Source organism: Linepithema humile, chromosome 8 (assembly GCF_040581485.1).
Source record: "Linepithema humile isolate Giens D197 chromosome 8, Lhum_UNIL_v1.0, whole genome shotgun sequence".
In the NCBI taxonomy this organism is placed as follows: domain Eukaryota; kingdom Metazoa; phylum Arthropoda; class Insecta; order Hymenoptera; family Formicidae; genus Linepithema; species Linepithema humile.
Genome location: NC_090135.1, coordinates 2,788,981 through 2,806,998, shown reverse-complemented (window position 1 = coordinate 2,806,998; position 18,018 = coordinate 2,788,981). Strand labels below are relative to the sequence as shown.

The 18,018-nt window shown below is 34.0% G+C and overlaps 1 protein-coding gene across 1 annotated transcript; it reads right to left on the bottom strand.

The window, feature by feature from the left end:
- Positions 1 to 11,733: 11,733 nt before the first annotated feature.
- LOC137001491 (uncharacterized) lies at positions 11,734 to 15,234 on the bottom strand. Its single transcript, XM_067360438.1, has one exon. It carries the CDS (start codon positions 15,143 to 15,145, stop codon positions 11,822 to 11,824), a length of 3,324 nt encoding a protein of 1,107 aa, XP_067216539.1. The 5' UTR covers positions 15,146 to 15,234; the 3' UTR covers positions 11,734 to 11,821.
- Between the last annotated feature and the right edge of the window lie 2,784 nt (positions 15,235 to 18,018).

Here is an 18,018-nt window from a genome sequence, read left to right as displayed (position 1 = left end):
TTTATAAAGACTCTTGTATATAAAGCTGTCATATATATTAATGTTAAATAACTAAATATTTAATTTACTTCTTTGATTGGAGTGTAGATTTTATCCTAAATAGTTTAAACCAATCGGAGAAGCAGATTTAGTTTTCTGATTAATATTAGATAACTTTTGTTTAGTACGCGTACCAAATATTTAATCTACTTCTTTGATTGGTGTACATTTTACCCTAAACAGTTTAAACCAATCGGAGAAGCAGATTTAGTTCTGGTTAACGTTAGATAGCTTAAACCAATCGGAGAAGCAGATTTAGTTCTGGTTAACATTAAATAGTTTAAATCAATCGGAGATTATAAAAATAAATAAGTTAATACGTAAAAAACAAAAATAAAAATATTAGAAAATAAAAATATTTAATTAAGAAATGAAAAAAATATATTAAAAAAATTAAAATAAAAAGATTTTTTTCAAAATGCAAAAAAAAACTTGGCGCTGCTACATTGAACTAGATTGTTAACTTACATGATGTCAACTTATTATTACATGATGTCAGTACACTGAATTACGTTGCTAACTTACATGATTAACTTATTTGTCAATTACATGTGTCAATTACATGATGTCAATTTATTACATTATTATTCCTTTTTATTCCTTTATAATATTTTGAGGTTGTAGCAGCGCCAAGTTTTTTTTTGCATTTTGAAAAAAATCTTTTTATTTTAATTTTTTTAATATATTTTTTTCATTTCTTAATTAAATATTTTTATTTTCTAATATTTTTATTTTTTTGTTTTTTACGTATTAACTTATTTATTTTTATAATCTCCGATTGATTTAAACTATTTAATGTTAACCAGAACTAAATCTGCTTCTCCGATTGGTTTAAGCTATCTAACGTTAACCAGAACTAAATCTGCTTCTCCGATTGGTTTAAACTGTTTAGGGTAAAATGTACACCAATCAAAGAAGTAGATTAAATATTTGGTACGCGTACTAAACAAAAGTTATCTAATATTAATCAGAAAACTAAATCTGCTTCTCCGATTGGTTTAAACTATTTAGGATAAAATCTACACTCCAATCAAAGAAGTAAATTAAATATTTAGTTATTTAACATTAATATATATGACAGCTTTATATACAAGAGTCTTTATAAAAATAGTTTACAACTTTTTCCATAGTTCTTTAGTTCTACTTGGCGTCATTTTCTGATATCACATTTTTTTGTAAAAAGTTTCATATTTTGTATTTTTCATATTTGTAGTTAGCTTTTTTTGAAAAGTTTAAATATTTATAACATCTTTTTTTTGAAAGATTTTTTTAATGTAGGTTTTATTGACATTACTAAGATAGTGAAAGCTGATTGAAGCATTATCCTTAGAAAAAATAGTTAATCTATATAAATATTTATATAGATTTTCTATTTTCTTGTAGGAGCATTTTGATCTTAGCTTTGTTTCAGGTGTTGCTGTTGTTCGTGTTTTCTAAAAAATAATAATTATTTTTTAAAATGAACAAAAAAGGAAAGCAGTGGTGCGCTGTATTTAAATGTATGAATGTCAATGTGGAAAAACGGCATTTTTTTAGATTTCCAAAGGAATATGACAGGTATTTTTTTATTTATTATTTGTAAAAAATGTATTTTTTTAATCACATATATCTTATAAAAATATTATACATAAAGTTTTAAAAATTGTTTTTACAAGTTTGTCAATTTATATACGTTTCTTTTTATATTAACAAATTATTATTATTATATGTATATTGCAACGTGAACTGGCCTCGGAATCACGCCAGATCCGAGGGAGCACGCCCAATGGAAATCGGTAGCTTGCGGTATCGGCAATAAATGCTCGATTCGGTAACTTACGGTATCGGAAGCAGGTGCTCGATTCGGTAACTCGCGGTACTCCACGCTCGTCGGGAGCAAGGTAACTCGCGAAATCGGCAATAACTGCACGATTCGGTAACTCGCGGTACTCCACGCTCGTCGGGAGCAAGGTAACTCGCGAAATCGGCAATAACTGCACGATTCGGTAACTCGCGGTACTCCACAAAATTCGGGAGCAAGGTAACTCACGCGATATCGGTAACCGGAAATGGGCGCCAGGTGCGAATAATCGCACCGCGGTATCGGTAACTTTAACAGTTCACAAAATTGCTCGGCCGCTCCCCGCTCAGTATATGGCAGAGGGGCGCAGTTCTTTTACTTAACGTTAGATATCTGGAGTGAGAGGCTAACGCAAGGATAACTCAATAATTAACAGTTAACAATGATGTATTTCAGTGATTTAGTTTACAAGGTAAAGATGCTTAAACTATTCGGCCGGAGCCGATACGGCGGAAATAGGTTGATACGATGGTAGGGCCCTTCGCCCTATAAATTCGGTAACGAGAATCGAGTTCGATGCCTACATCAAATCTCGGGAACGTGATTACGATAATTCGCCGCTGATCCGACTATATACAGCCAACGAAGGACTTATATTTTGATCATCCGATACGGCCGGTGAAGGCCAAATAAATAGACTTTAAACGACGGTAGCCTAACGGCCAGAAAGGATATGTCGCGGGTCGGCTATTTTTCGCGGGCTCTCACGCTTCTCGCCGAGACGCTAACTTTGCGGTAACAGCAGTCTCGCGGAGAACGTTCCCGAATCAAAATCCGCCCGCGAACATTCACCCACGGTACGGTGCTAACGCGACCAAAGACGGTAATAATCGGTACTTTCAAAAGAAACGGTAACGGAACGACGGTAGCAATCGGTATCTTCGAAAGAACGGTAACGGTAGAACGGTACGGTAACAAGACGAACGACAAACGAAACGGTAACGAGAAGAGACTGTCGGCACTTAATTCCCGCAAGTCGGAGAGACTTTTTACGCGCTATCCGGAGCCGGCTGAACATGCGGTAATTGAGCGTAATTGAGCGCTCACGGTATCAGAACTATGGTTAATTGTGTGAGAGACACAAAATACAGACATAACTCACGCTACCAGCCATAACCGGACGGAACTCTACGGCTACCCGAGAGGCGGCTTACAACGAGTGGACGTCTTCGGCGTCTTCGGTGTCGTCGGGCTGAGTCCCGGGTGTCGTCCTCACGCACTTGCGGCACACCGAACAGTGGCTCTTCTCGGCTCTGCACGTAGGTCCTCTCCAAGTCCGCGTCGCCTTCCTGCGCATCCTGCCGATTTTCCGAAAAGGGGGGGCCCCTGAGAACCGCCCACAGTTCATCCAGGGCGCCCCCCTCCGCTCTCTGTGGTTTCCTCAAATCTTTCGGCCGTTAGTCGTGTCGATGAGTCGATGTTCCCGGAAGAGACTGGTTAGGCTGGCCGGGCCATACTCCGGTCCTTCCGGGTGCAGCATCTTCGGGGTCCCCGGAGCCGTCTGCAGCCGGGCGAGGTCCGCTGCTGTGTGTTTCTGCGTTTCTTAGACTCTGTGGCTGAAACCAAAGCGGAGTTAGATAGGGCTTGGATGGCGGAGGCGACGGGATCGCGGTACCTGACCTTATGCCGTGGGGTCACTGACGCGTGACACCCGTCGATGATCCCTCGGCGTCCGGTCTTCCTGGCGATGCTGCATCTTCGCCCTGAGGCACAAAACACGCAACGCCGCCCGCACGGGGTCTCGCCTTACAATTTAAAAACGATATTAATGACATAAAACGGGAATGACAATACAAACAACGCGTACAAATTATGGGGTCTCGCGGGTTGCTCTCTCCACGCGAGGAGCAACACCAGGACTCTTTGCTCCCTCGGCCGGGCCATCGCCCTTGTGACGGCGCTCGAAAAGCGTCACGTCACAATATACAGGTGGTTGCAATGGATAAGAGCAGCTAACAGACTGGATTTAGAACAAAAAGGTCTAAGTTATGCGTATAACAATTGTAGACTATGCCACCTACATTTTGAAGAAAAATGGTTTATTAGAAAGACCACAGTTCGTTTACATCCAGATGCTGTACCAACTATATTTTTTGGGTAAGTTTTTGAATTAATTTTTATGTATAACTTTTATTATTTGTTGTTAAAAGTAATTTAGTTTTATAATATATATAGTAATTGATATATTATTAAAATATTAAAGAGTTATAATAATAATTTAATTAATCAAAGACAATATAAAAAAATAAGCTATTTTTTGAATTTCTTATAAAAAATATAAAATTAAAAAATTTTTAATGTATTAATTTTTTTAGGAATACAGAAGCAGAAGCTGCAATACAACCTGCGGTAAAAGAAGAAACACAAATAGAAGAATTGCAAGAAAAAGAAGAAAATGTAGTTGAACAAGAGGAGAGATATCAGTAAATGAAATCTAAATATATTATTAGCTTTTTTTATATAATGATGAAATATTTTATGATATAATAATGATAAAATATTTTATGACATATTATAACACATGAATTGTTTTGTAGAAATACATGTGGAAAAATAGAGCCTATACTAAGAGAAGAGAACCAACAAGAAGAAAATGAAGAAAGGTAACAGTAATATATATGAAATGTGTAATATATATGAAATACTTTTTCGTTATTTCAAATGTGAGAATGGTATCATTAAATTATGTTATATATTTTTCAGTCATGCACAAAATGTTCAATCATCGCCTGATCATATTGATGTAATTGCCGAAATTGAACCGTAAGTTTTTATGTATTATAAGAAATTATTATGTATAATAAATATAAATTTTTTTAAATATAATTACATATAAAATATAAATTTCCTAATGAATAAGTGTTATAAAAATATTTTTATATTTTACTTTATATTTTAATGCTTTTATTTGTAAAATTAATTTTTTTCATAAATTTTGTTTTCTGCTGTTATCTAATTTTGGATGTATTATAGAGTACATCCAGTATGCAGCCAGCAGCAGAAATCTACAGGAAAGGGTAGTCCGCGAAAGAAGAAGTTGCAATCCAAAATCTTTAAATTAAGGAAGCAAAAGAAGAAATTACAACAGACTGTTCGACGGCTGAGAAAACAACTGGAACAGCAGAAAATAAAGACACCGGAAGAAGAAGAAAGCGACATAATCAAGATTCGCAAATTAGGCAATAAGGTATTTAGCGGAAATTTTGAAAAATTATTAACTGCGCAGATCGATGCTCTGACGAAAAATAAACGTGAAAGACGATATGATAACGATTTTAAACAGTTTGCATTATTATTATTCTTTTCTAGCCCGCGTAATTATAAAAATATGGTGAAGGAATTTGCTTTGCCTTCAATTCGCTCGAATGTTATTCCTGGAATTAATGATAAAATTTTTGATGCTCTAACTTTAAAATTAAAATCATCAGCATCATTAGAAAAGCATTGCATATTATGTGTAGATGAAATGAGTTTAAAAGCTCATTTATTTTATAATGTATTGCGTGATGAAATAATAGGTTTTCAAGATACGGGTTATGAAAAATCAAGTAAACTTGCTAAAAGTACATTAGTTATAATGGCACGTAGTATTGCAGGAAATTGGAAGCTTCCTGTTTGCTATTGTTTTGTAGAAACAACATGTCAGAGCACTGTTCTAAAAGATTTAATATTTAATATTATAATAAAATTGCGTGATTGTGGTGCTGTGGTGCATGCATTAGTTACTGATATGGGATCTAATTTTATACAGCTATCTCGAGAATTGGGCATTTCGACACAAAATTCGACCTTCTTAGTAGATAAAGAAGAAGTATTTTATATTTTTGATACTCCTCATTTAATGAAAGCAACGCGTAACAATTTATTGAAATATGATTTTGAATTTAATAATAAAAAAGCTTCATGGTCTCATATTGTTGAATTTTATAACAGAGACAGTAAGCAATGGATGAAAATGGCTCCTAAATTATCTAAATGTCATATTGAGCCAAATAATTTTCAAAGAATGAAGGTGAAATATGCTGTCCAAATATTTAGTAATCGAGTAGCTGCTGGAATGTGCACGCAAATGTCTTGCGGTCTTCTACCAAGCGAAGCAGTTGGCACTATAGATTTAATAGATCATTTTGATAAACTGTTTGATATTTTAAATTCTTCAACTATTAATAGTCCAAAAGAATATGGAAAAGTTTTTACTGGTAGTGAAAAACAAATTAAATTTTTAGAACAAATGTTATTTTTCTTAAAACATATTAAAGTTATTAAAGCCAATGGTTCGCACGTGACAGTAAAATGCTTTAAATCCTGGCAGATTACAATTAGAAGTATAATGCTATTATGGGATAAATTAAAATGTAATGATTTTCCTTTTCTTCAAACACGTAGAATTAATCAAGATTGCTTGGAAAATTTCTTTGGTACTGTAAGGCAACAAGGTGGCAATTGTTTAAATCCAACACCTATACAATTTCAGCGTGCTTTTAAAAAACTTTTCAGTGTTAAATTTTTACAATACTCAGAAGCACAGAATTGCAGTGAAGATAGAGATCAAATGTTAAATGTTATTAGAACACCATATTTAAATAAATGTACAGAAATTATTTCATCTCCACCACTCAAAATTATAGATATTCCAAATCATGATTATTATGCTATGGATCTGTCAGAGGAAAATGCATTTAAATATGTATGCGGATATTTAATTAAAAAATGTACGGAAATTCATTCATGTCAAGCATGTACAACCTATGTAAATGAAAATAAGACTGTATTAGATGATACTACTTTATATTGTTCTTTTAGAGCTTATATAAATGAACAAGACAATGAATTTGGAAATTTGCATGTAGCAAATAATAATTTTTGTTCTTATATACATAAATTGGAAGAAATCTTTGTAACAAATTTTGAAAATAATTGTTTTAAAAAAAATATTGGCGGTTATTTATTTCAACTTGCGCAAGCTGTCTCTTTTGAACCGACATGTCCAAATTTTCCTGTAGACTTTTTGATAAAACTGTTTCTCCGAATGCGTATTTATTATACATTATCTGAACATAATAAATCTTGCAAAAGTACTAGTAGTAGAAATATGAAACTTTTAAATATTTTACATCTATAAATTTTGTTTAATATTTGATGATTTTTATATTTACAGTCTTATTTTTATAATATGCATTTATGCTTATGCATATGCGTTTGTGTGTTAACTTCTCACTTGTTTCTATTGCATTCACCTATTGCATTATATATTTCTATTTGATAAGTGTGCGTTTGATTTTGCATGTTGTGTACTGCAATATATATATAGTATTATTAAATATGATTCATATTAATGCTTTAAGATGCTTTGCTTATTTTGCTTATTAATAACATTTTATCTTAATAACTTATTTTATTAATTACATTTTGTGAATTTTATAATATTCTTTAATTGCAAAGGTTTATAAGTTAGTGCTTTAATATAATTTTATGTTTAAATTCTTCCTACTGTACTATAGTTTTATTAGATAAGTGCACACTATTTTATTTTATTGCATGTGTGTGCTGTAACATATAGTTTATTAGTATAGTTTATTAAATATGTATACTATAATTGTTATAATTTTAAATTGTTATTTCTCTAGGATTGAACAAGCAAGCGAAATCAACAATTGAAGAAAACAATTAATTTCATGTAATAAATAAAGATTTTCTCTTTCTCTTTTTCTCTATTTTTTTTATTCATATCGAGGTGGATCGAGTAGCTGAGGTATGAACAATTGATAGAGTTAAAGAAGAAAGAGTTAAAGTAATTTATGACTTATATTAAACATATATTTCTTATATCTTGTAACTTTGTAAATGTTTGTAAGTTTGTAAGTTTTATAGTTTAAGAAAATATTTAATTAATATTAAATTTTAATAAGGATTACTTTTATTTTAATTGCAAAATAAAATACTTATTATAAAATGTAGTATATTATTGAAAAATACATTTTTATTTTGCTTAATAAATATTGTATTACAATTAATAAATAAACATATTGTATTATAAATTAATATTGTATTATAATTGTGTTTTCCTTTATTAATAAATTATTAAGTATATAAATATATATACATTATTATTAATTTATTAATTTTTGTTACTTATATTTATGTATAGCATATATTTCATTATTATTTGCTCTCTCTCTAATATACATTTACATTATATTATATATTATTTTACAAATCTTGCAACTTTTTTATTTTTTACTGTATATTACATTAATAACAATTTATTTTTATAATAATAACAACATAATTTCTATTAAAATTCGTTTCTTTTAGATTTAGAAATAAGTGGGAAAGAGAAAAAAAAACAAAGCAAGGAGAAAAAAGGAGAAGGAAGTTCAGATGGCGGTACTGGATTTACTCGCTGACTTCGCGCATGCGCACTCATTTTAGGCTTCATAAACATCAAAGGTGCCGACACAGAGTTGCGCTACTGTATATACTGTGGCGCGATTGTGACGTTGCGTTTCTTCGAGTTGTCGCTGCGCAGCTTTGGTGTCATTCACCGCTTTTACAACACCTGCCGCTCCACCGGCCAGTGAACCGATAACTCCAAAAAGCGGTAACAATGGCAAGATACCACCACGTTTCGCTACCGGGAGCAGTCGCTTTTTTACTTTTTTTTTCATTTTTTGCTTCACCATTCCCATGCCCAATTTTGTCTTTGCTTTCATTGTCGCCCAAACAACGGTAGCAGCGGTTCTCTCTCGAGAGTCGAGTCCTTAGCGATGATACGTTTCCGCGCTCTATTGGCGAGAACGTGATCGGCGACGTGTCAGTCCGCTAGTTTGTCGCTACGCGAGTACGCAATGTCGTGATCGCGGCACGCCGTGTCCAGCGGATTGATTCCTCGATCCCCTCGCTCGAGCCGTTTCCGCAGATGAGTTCCCGGACCGCAGAATTGATACCCGGGTATGTGCAGTTCGAACGGAAGCGCGTTTATTGCGCGATTCATGAATTGCATAAAACGCAATCTTTACCATATGGCGCGGGTCAGTCGATGTGATCGCCTTGTTGATTGTAATGCTTGAGACACCGACGATAACCTTGCACTTCCGGATCCTCCGTTAAATGTTCAGAAAGTTTACGCCACAGTTGCGACGTACCGACCAAATTCTAGCAAAAGAATCACTTTTGGTATGAATTGCAACTTCTCAGCCGTCAAAAGTAAAATATCGTCTGCTAGTACGAAAAACATTTTTCCAACTGAAGAATGTTCGAGCCGCGCGCACCTATAAATAGCTGGTACCCGTCGAACGTCAACCGGTAAAAATAAAGTTTCTCCAACAACCGTACACGATTCGTGTGAAAAACATAGACGATAAGATGCGGGTGGGAGAGGCTTGTGCATCCAGACACGGTCAAATGCTGCCAAACACGATACGCGGTATCATTTGCAGCCCCTCGAATTGTGGTAAAACAAACGTAATGTTGAATCTGTTAGAAAGTCCGCACGGTGTGTGCTTTGAAAACGTGTATAAGTACTCAAAATCATTACATCAGCCGAAATATCAGTATCTCGAAGGATTGTTTGGACTGATTGATGATATCAGTTACTTTACATTCTCGGGTAATTGTACTGTGATATCTCCGAGCAAGGCGCTATCAAATTCTATATTTATCTTTGATGACATAGCCTGCGATAAGCAGGATGCGATACGGGAATACTTTGCAATGGATCGTCATTCCAAAGTCGATTGTTTCTATCTGTGTCAAACGTACGCGAAGATACCTAAATATCTTGTACGCTACAACGTGAACCTGTTGATCTTATTTAAGCAGGATGGTACCAACCTTAAACATATCTAGAACGAACATGTAAATACGAACATGACGTATGAAGATTTCAGTACATTGTGTCGCGCATGTTGGCAACACAAGTACGGCTTCCTTGTGATAGACAAGGATAGTGCGCTTGACGATGGACAATGCAGACGTGGTTTCAACGAGTTTGCGATACTACAGAGTGGTTAGTTGTTCTCGAAACGTTGATGATGACGCTCGACACGAAAGACATCGAGAAACGGGAAAGGTTAGCGAAGAAGATTGCTCGTACGAGCGAATCGACCCGCAAAAAGCATCGGGCGTTGGAGACTGGAAGGATGGTGGAGGAGGCAGATTTGGAGAAGCATTTTAAACCAATCGTCGAACCGTTGAAACAAATCGCCGAGAAAATTGTACTTTGTTTGTTAGTTTCGAAACTTCCTCCCTGCAAAAAGACAAGAGCGACAAATCATTTTTTTTAAATCGCTCCAGGAATGTTCCAAACTTTAACCAGCTCGAAAAATTGCATTTTTTATGGTTTTTTTTCAATTTTCCGTACTTTTCCCGCTGTCTAGAGGAAAACAAACTTTACCACGTGATTCTACGAAATGTATGAAATCTATAAGAAACCATTTGTAGTTTTGGTTCCACACCATGGGCCAAAATCGACCTATATTTAACATCCTCCTTTGCAACGTTGCAAAAGCGAATTACAGATCTGCGGGTTTACATCAATGAGGATATACCCAAAACCATCAGAAAAATTGCTGCGGAAATAATGAATCAGATGAAGCAAATGATTAATCAAGAGAATAAAGATCTTCATAGTGTTTAAAAAAATCATATTATGCATTTTCATGAAATAATAAAGAACGAACTGAAAGAATTGAAATAAAAAACGATATTAGTTTGAAGAAAAGGTTGCTCGTGAATGAACTCCACGCACCAGCGAGAAGAAACTTTAAACGTAGATCTGTTGTTGTAAAAGGATACGATGACTTGGTGGCAAGCTGACGTAGTCGAGATGAGACTGTACTCGTGATTTAACAGCAGCTACAAGTACACTTTAACCGTCATCGATGTGTTGGGTAAACACGCATGGGCCATTCCGCTAAAGACCACAGGTGGAATCGAAGCGGCCGAGGCGTTTTCCACGATATTTCGAGATTACAAAAAAACTCCGAAAAATTTGCAAACCGACCCAGAAAAAAAATTTTACAACGGAGATTTTCGGAAACTTGTCGAGAAACATGACATCAGTCATTACTCGACACACTTAATTATGAAGGCCTCGGTCGGCCATGGAACGATTCAACCGCACGCTAAAGAACGAGATGTGGAAAATTTTTACGCTTAAGGGGATCCTACGGCGACGGTCGAACTTCGATAGATTAGCGCCCTCATCTAAGTGTAACTAAAATTGCCGATAATACCGACATTTTTAATTCCGATACTATTATAATATATTACCGACAGTAATTATCGACAGTTATTACCGACAGTAATATATGATTCATGCATGTCAGAACAGTTTCAAAATTGTGTTCAATACGTGAAGGCAGATCACATATTTTTACAGCTCTATTACAGCTCTCGTACGCGTAGCTTATTGAAGCTTATCTACTGTATTGCTGATAATAACCTCAAAAACATAAATATATGTCTGTCTTTATTGCATAGTTTAAATAATTTCAACATTGCTTACATTGACATGTATCTTTTCATATATCTGTCAAGAGGAATAATTTCTTTTTTAGCCACACACACACACACACACAAAACAATACACAATACAAATGTGTTTTGTGTGTGTGTGGCTAAAAAAGAAATTATTCCTCTTGACAGACATATGAAAAGATACATGTCAATGTAAGCAATGTTGAAATAATATATATATAATAATATAATAATAATAATATATACATAATCATTATATGTGAAAAACAGCGACAGAATATAATGAATTTTTTTAAATATACTGAATAATAAAAATATAGAATGGGCCCCTCCATCGCCCATTCTCGTGAGAACGCAACCATATATTTCTTTCGTCTCTCCGATTATAATTTAGTGATATTGAGGCATTTTTTTTGTAATCGATAATCTTGTATTAGAATAGATTATCGAATAATATATGAATTATTTTGGAAAAGGCAGCAGTTTATTGCTTTCTATAATTTTACAAAAATGCTCTCTCATGCATTTTACATCTTTGGAGTATTTTTTCTCGCAAGGATTGCCTCCTAAGACTATAGTCGTAGCGAAAGCTGCAGCATAAATTCCACAACTGATTCCATCAGGTTGTGTTTGAACCTTTTCAAAAGTTATGTCAAAACTTGAGTTCACTTTCGGATAACGAAGATGTATATAATTTTTCTCTTCAGCTACCAATTTATCGTATGTACAGCCAGGTAGACTATCGTACACGCGAAGTTTGGTGCCGTCAAAGAAAATACATCTCCAGTGATTACTACAATTTCCTCCAATTATTTGTAAGCTTTTGTCACTATGACTAGCTTCAATTATATGGGGGTATTGTAAATATAGTACACTTTGTGTTTCGAAACAAGAAGTTTCTCTTATAATGCGCAAAAATTGATCCAACGATTCGTCATTCAATTGACTTGTTATAGGTAAGACATTCTTTTTTATCGAAGAGAAAGAAATAAACGTATCATCTAAAAGTTTTTTATGTCTTACCATATCATCTTCAGTTATATCTCGTTTGTTACTTGAATAACTTACGATTATGCAGTCATCATCTTGCTCTTCATGCAGAGCAAGAACAGCAGGATCAATTATTGCTGCCTCCATTGGCGAAATGTTAGGTTTCAATCGTTTTCTCTCTTCCATGCCATTTTCGTTTTCTGCTACTTTTCGTCTACTTGTTCGACTAAGTATTTTTTTGGCTGCTTCTTCTTTAGCTTCTATAATATATCTTGGATTTCTGATAGGCATATGTCTATTATGACGACTATCCAAGATTTCTGGAAGCATGCATTCGTTATAGAAGCGTGTCAAGAAAGGTAGCATTTGATTTTTCCAAAAAATATTGTCTACATCAATGCGCAATATTTTCATACTTTTTGGAGTCCAGACAGCAAAAATACAATATTCTCGCTGTGTTATATTTAACTGACCTTGAATTTGATAATAATATCGATGATTCTGATTCATTTTTTGCGGATTTTTTTTATCAAAAATAGCTTTTAAAGAAGGCAATGTCTCAATGGCTTTTTCAACTGTTAAATTTTCAGCCGACAGAGGACATTTGATTTCCACTAGACCATTTCCATCAATAAGCCCGTCTGGGGAAGCACCCAAGCATGGATTTTCAGTATCGATGAATAATCCGCAAGGAATCACTTCTTTATTTAATTGTAAAGCCAGTTCTTTCTTTGCTACTTCTTCATTATCACGACCATATTTTATGGCTGCGTTATCAATGTATGGAGGATATAAAATGGCTTTTACCGTTGCTGCACAAGACGTTGTCGATCTCATGCGACATACGGTTCCAAAATTGGATGCCGTCAACATTTCCCGTCTCAATGATAACCACAATTCTGATTTACTTTGATTTCTTGTATCGAGTTCGATTTTTTGCCAGTTTTTCGCATTTTCTAACAACTTTTCTAAATGATTTTGTCGAAGTTGTTCGAATACATGGGATGAAAGATCCGGTTTTTGCGATTGCGGACCGTAATATCGATCTGTTCCTGACTCTCCTTTGAATTTTTTTGGCATTCCCTGTGCTTCTCGAGATTCTCTAGTTTTCGCAACTTTTATTTGTCGTTGTTTTTCAAGATTCTCGACAATAGGCGGAACAATCTTATCCATGCTTTTATACAATTGCGTAAGAACTTGTTGCGTATTGTATTGCACAATTGCTCCCGCAATTCTAGCATTATAAGAGCCTCGTTTTCCAAAATTAATGCGTTTTCCACCAATTTCTTTGCAGATTATCGAGTTGAACGATTCTGCAGGATTATTGTTAAAATTCAGCAACAAGCTGTCAGAATAACAGCTTAAATATGAGATTGCTTTTTCTATTCTTTCATACAGGCCGTATGATTTCAGATGTGGTACATAATTTGTTGTCGTTTTACCATTTTCTGTGCATATACGACCGCGTGATTCACATCGCTTATGTTCGCCAAAAATATGGCTAGGAATGTTCAATATATCTTGTTGTAATTCTATAGCCTTATGATGTTGAGGTGTTTGTTGCTCTTTTCTTCGTAGCTTCGCTGCTTCTTCTACTTCTTTTCGAATATTCAAAATGTTATTTTTTATAACATTTCGCAACGCTACAAAGCCACGTTGTTTTTGCGCTTTTGGCTGAGTCGTTTCTGCCACAGCTTTTAGCTTTTTACACAAATTGCGAAGCAAATGATTGCTGCATTCTATTTTTTTTACAGTTACCATTTGTTCACAATATGGTTTATTATCATGAATGGTCTGATATACACTACTATCACCATCGGCGATAACCGTTTTGTAAATCAAACCATGCATTTCGAGGCTACATTTAAAACCTTCTGCGATGGCATCGCTCTCCATTCTTGTGGAACTTGCATTGCGATCAAAATTTTTATAGCATTTGTGAATTCTTGGTTTGACACCTTTTCGCTCTGCCATATCACATATTGCGCAAAATTTATTGCGAACACCAACAAAGAGAACTTTTTTGGTATAGTAACCAATTATGGCTCCAATACCGGAAAGAGAGTTATAAGCATTGCCGTATGTTCTCTTCATCCAACTACCATCTGCTACTACAGTTATGTACGGAATACCGTTTATAATATCATTTCTCTCGAGAGCGAGTTGTTTTTCAATTTCACCAGCCATTTTCATATTTTCCATGGCTGTTTTTTGAAAATCATCGACTATATTGTCTCTGAATGTGATGTACGTTGATTCGGACATGCAAGGAACATTTATGGCTGCACACAGCTCATTCAGCTGGGCATAACCAATTCCTGTTGTAATAGTTGCTGCTGCAACAGCTGTGTTAATGTCCAATATTTTCGGTTTTGTGGGTTCTGACCAGATGCTGTCTTTATAATGACACATTTGGCATTGGAAAAACAACTGCGTCATTAACCCACGGCGACGAGAATTTATGAGTTTCCAATCTTTAAATTGGCACTCTATTCCTCGCGCATGATTATTAAATGTTCTGTGGATTTCACTCCACATAAAAGCAATATCGACAATGCGACGGCCTTCAGGCAAGTTTTCTTGCACACCATAAGGGTCTAGAAGGGCTTTATTATCAATAACAAGAGTATCGTTATCGTCGCAATTGTCAATATACGTACCTTTATTTGATGTTGGCTCCATGCACAGCATTACTTGGGTACTACTTTCCGAATCCATCATATTGGGTAATAATCCCACTGATTTATGAAAATCAATGGATTCGGTGCTAGTATCCTTTGTAAGCTTTGTGTTCATGGAGCCACTTATCTTTTGGGCCCCTATCTCCTTCCACAACTGTCTTCTACAAAGAGAAATAAATAGATTATTTCGCAAAATCTTACACAAAAATAATATATGCCATATTTATTATATTTTTTAAAATAATTATACGTTGAATACATTTAGTAAATCTTTTTTAATAATTTTTTTGAAAAGTAAAACCCGCTCTGAAAAATAAGTGCAGTCCTTTGTTTACAGCCTTACATAATATCTTACATAGCTATAACTAAAAATTATTTTATATAATACAATATACTAGCACAATACATCATGTTTTGACATAGCTATAATTAATAAACCAAAGCGCTCATGCAAACCGCATTTGGTGCAAAATATTTAAAGCAACCAGCACACGAATTGATCGTCTCTGGCATAATTTTTGTATAACCAAAGCGCTCATGCAAACCGCATTTGGTGCAAAATATGCAACCAGCACACGAATTGATCGTTTCTGGCATAATTTTTATATAACCAAAGCGCTCATGCAAACCGCATTTGGTGCAAAATATGCAACCAGCACACGAATTGATCGTCTCTGGCATAATTTTTGTATAACCAAAGCGCTGATGCAAACCGCATTTGGTGCAAAATATGCAACCAGCACACGAATTGATCGTTTCTGGCATAATTTTTATATAACCAAAGCGCTCATGCAAACCGCATTTGGTGCAAAATATGCAACCAGCACACGAATTGATCGTTTCTGGCATAATTTTTATATAACCAAAGCGCTCATGCAAACCGCATTTGGTGCAAAATATGCAACCAGCACACGAATTGATCGTCTCTGGCATAATTTTTGTATAACCAAAGCGCTGATGCAAACCGCATTTGGTGCAAAATATGCAACCAGCACACGAATTGATCGTTTCTGGCATAATTTTTATATAACCAAAGCGCTCATGCAAACCGCATTTGGTGCAAAATATGCAACCAGCACACGAATTGATCGTTTCTGGCATAATTTTTATATAACCAAAGCGCTCATGCAAACCGCATTTGGTGCAAAATATGCAACCAGCACACGAATTGATCGTCTCTGGCACTAACTACCGTACATAATATATACACTACCGTTAAAAAGTTTTGTCCATCCAATTTTTTTGCTTTTTTATAGAAGTTATTATTCTTTATTTTTTTGCGAAACTTTTTTTAAAGTTTCTCTGAACAGAGTTTCTCTTATGAGTTCTTTTCTTAAAGAAATAAAAGTGAAAAAATTATTTAGCTCCAAAATAATAAGTAAAAATAAATAATTTTTCGTGAAAATGTAAGAGACAAATACTTTTGAGCGGTAGTGTATATATAATCAATTTTTTTAAATCAATAAACAAAGGACTGTATTCTTACTTTTCAGAGATAGTAATTATTTGACGATTATGTTTGTACGTAATAAAATAAGTGATTAAAAAGAGAGATGATTAAATAAAAAGAAACACACGCGGATTACACATTTATTACGAACATACGTGCACGTAATGAATAGATATAACTAAATATACAGAGAAAGATAAGAAAGAAAGATAAAGAGAAAGAAAGACAGTGAGAGAGAAAAAGAAGTGAGCGGGGATCTGTATATCTTCTCCTTTACATTATGCAACAAAACAACAACACTGGCAATGAGAAAGGCGATGGATTATAATTTTATCTTTCTTTTTATATCTCTCTTTCTCATCTTTCTCTGTATATTTATATCTATTCATTATGTACACGTATGTTCGCAATAAATATATAATCTGTGTGTATGTTTTTATATGTGTGTATGTTTTTTATAACTAGACGTACTAACCTTTGATACCATCCTCTCTTCGTGGAAAGTCTGCGAGCACCGAGAGGCAAGCATTTTTCATTGTACTTGCGTCCCATTATGTACTCTAACGAAATGTACTTTCCACTAAACAAAACAGTAATTCAGTAAATACTGTAAAAACACTACACAATTTTCGGTCAACACGTTATAACACGGTGTAACGGTTGACTAGTTTTCGCGCGCTATTCTCCTATAACATAATGCATGTCAATGCGCGGCAGCGAGATTTTTCTGTCCGCGCAGTAAATACCTATATATTACTGCATATATAGGAATCGCGCGGTTGCTGTTATTATGTATATAAAATGCGCGTCTTTTAATTATACATAGAATTCTCGAAACAAAATAATTATTTTGATTAAATTATTTTGATGATTTGTGAAAGGCATTTAAAATTTTTTATTACTTTTCTTTAAAAAAAAAAGTTAATAAATTCACATGTTGAATATTGATTGAATCAAACTAATAACTATATTATAATGTACATGTATGTAATTTCTATCTTTATTTTATCATATCATTCTTTATATCATATTTACAACTTTTTAATTATGCCAATATTCAGAATATTCAATGTTATATTGCATATACAAAGTATCTAATTTTTTTATACGTATCTGGAAACCATGAGGTTTTAAAAACAAATATTTCAGACGAAAGTTGTATGATTTCGAGGGGGACATAAAATGAATTGAACGAACTTCTCCTACATAAAGACATTTTGCAAATTTGGAGTAAATTCATAAATTTATTTCAATTCATTACGTTTTTTAAATTGCAATTATCCTAATCTTTTTATGTCTATAGATTCTATATAACATTCTGTAACGTAAAAAGTTATAAGAGTAGTATAATCAAAAATTTAATGGTTTACGAGATATTTTATATCTTTTTATACAAAAAAAAATTAATATTTTAACATAAAATACAAAATATCTAAAAACATTCAGTTTTCGGTAATCTTACCTTAATACTTTTATGCACAGAATAGTGACACGAATCAATAGACGAAAAAAAAAAACAGTTGTTTCCAAGAAGAAAT

Bases quoted from the DNA above. Each gene is read 5' to 3' on its own strand.
- LOC137001491 (XM_067360438.1), bottom strand. From the start codon at position 15,145: ATGAACACAAAGCTTACAAAGGATACTAGCACCGAATCCATTGATTTT.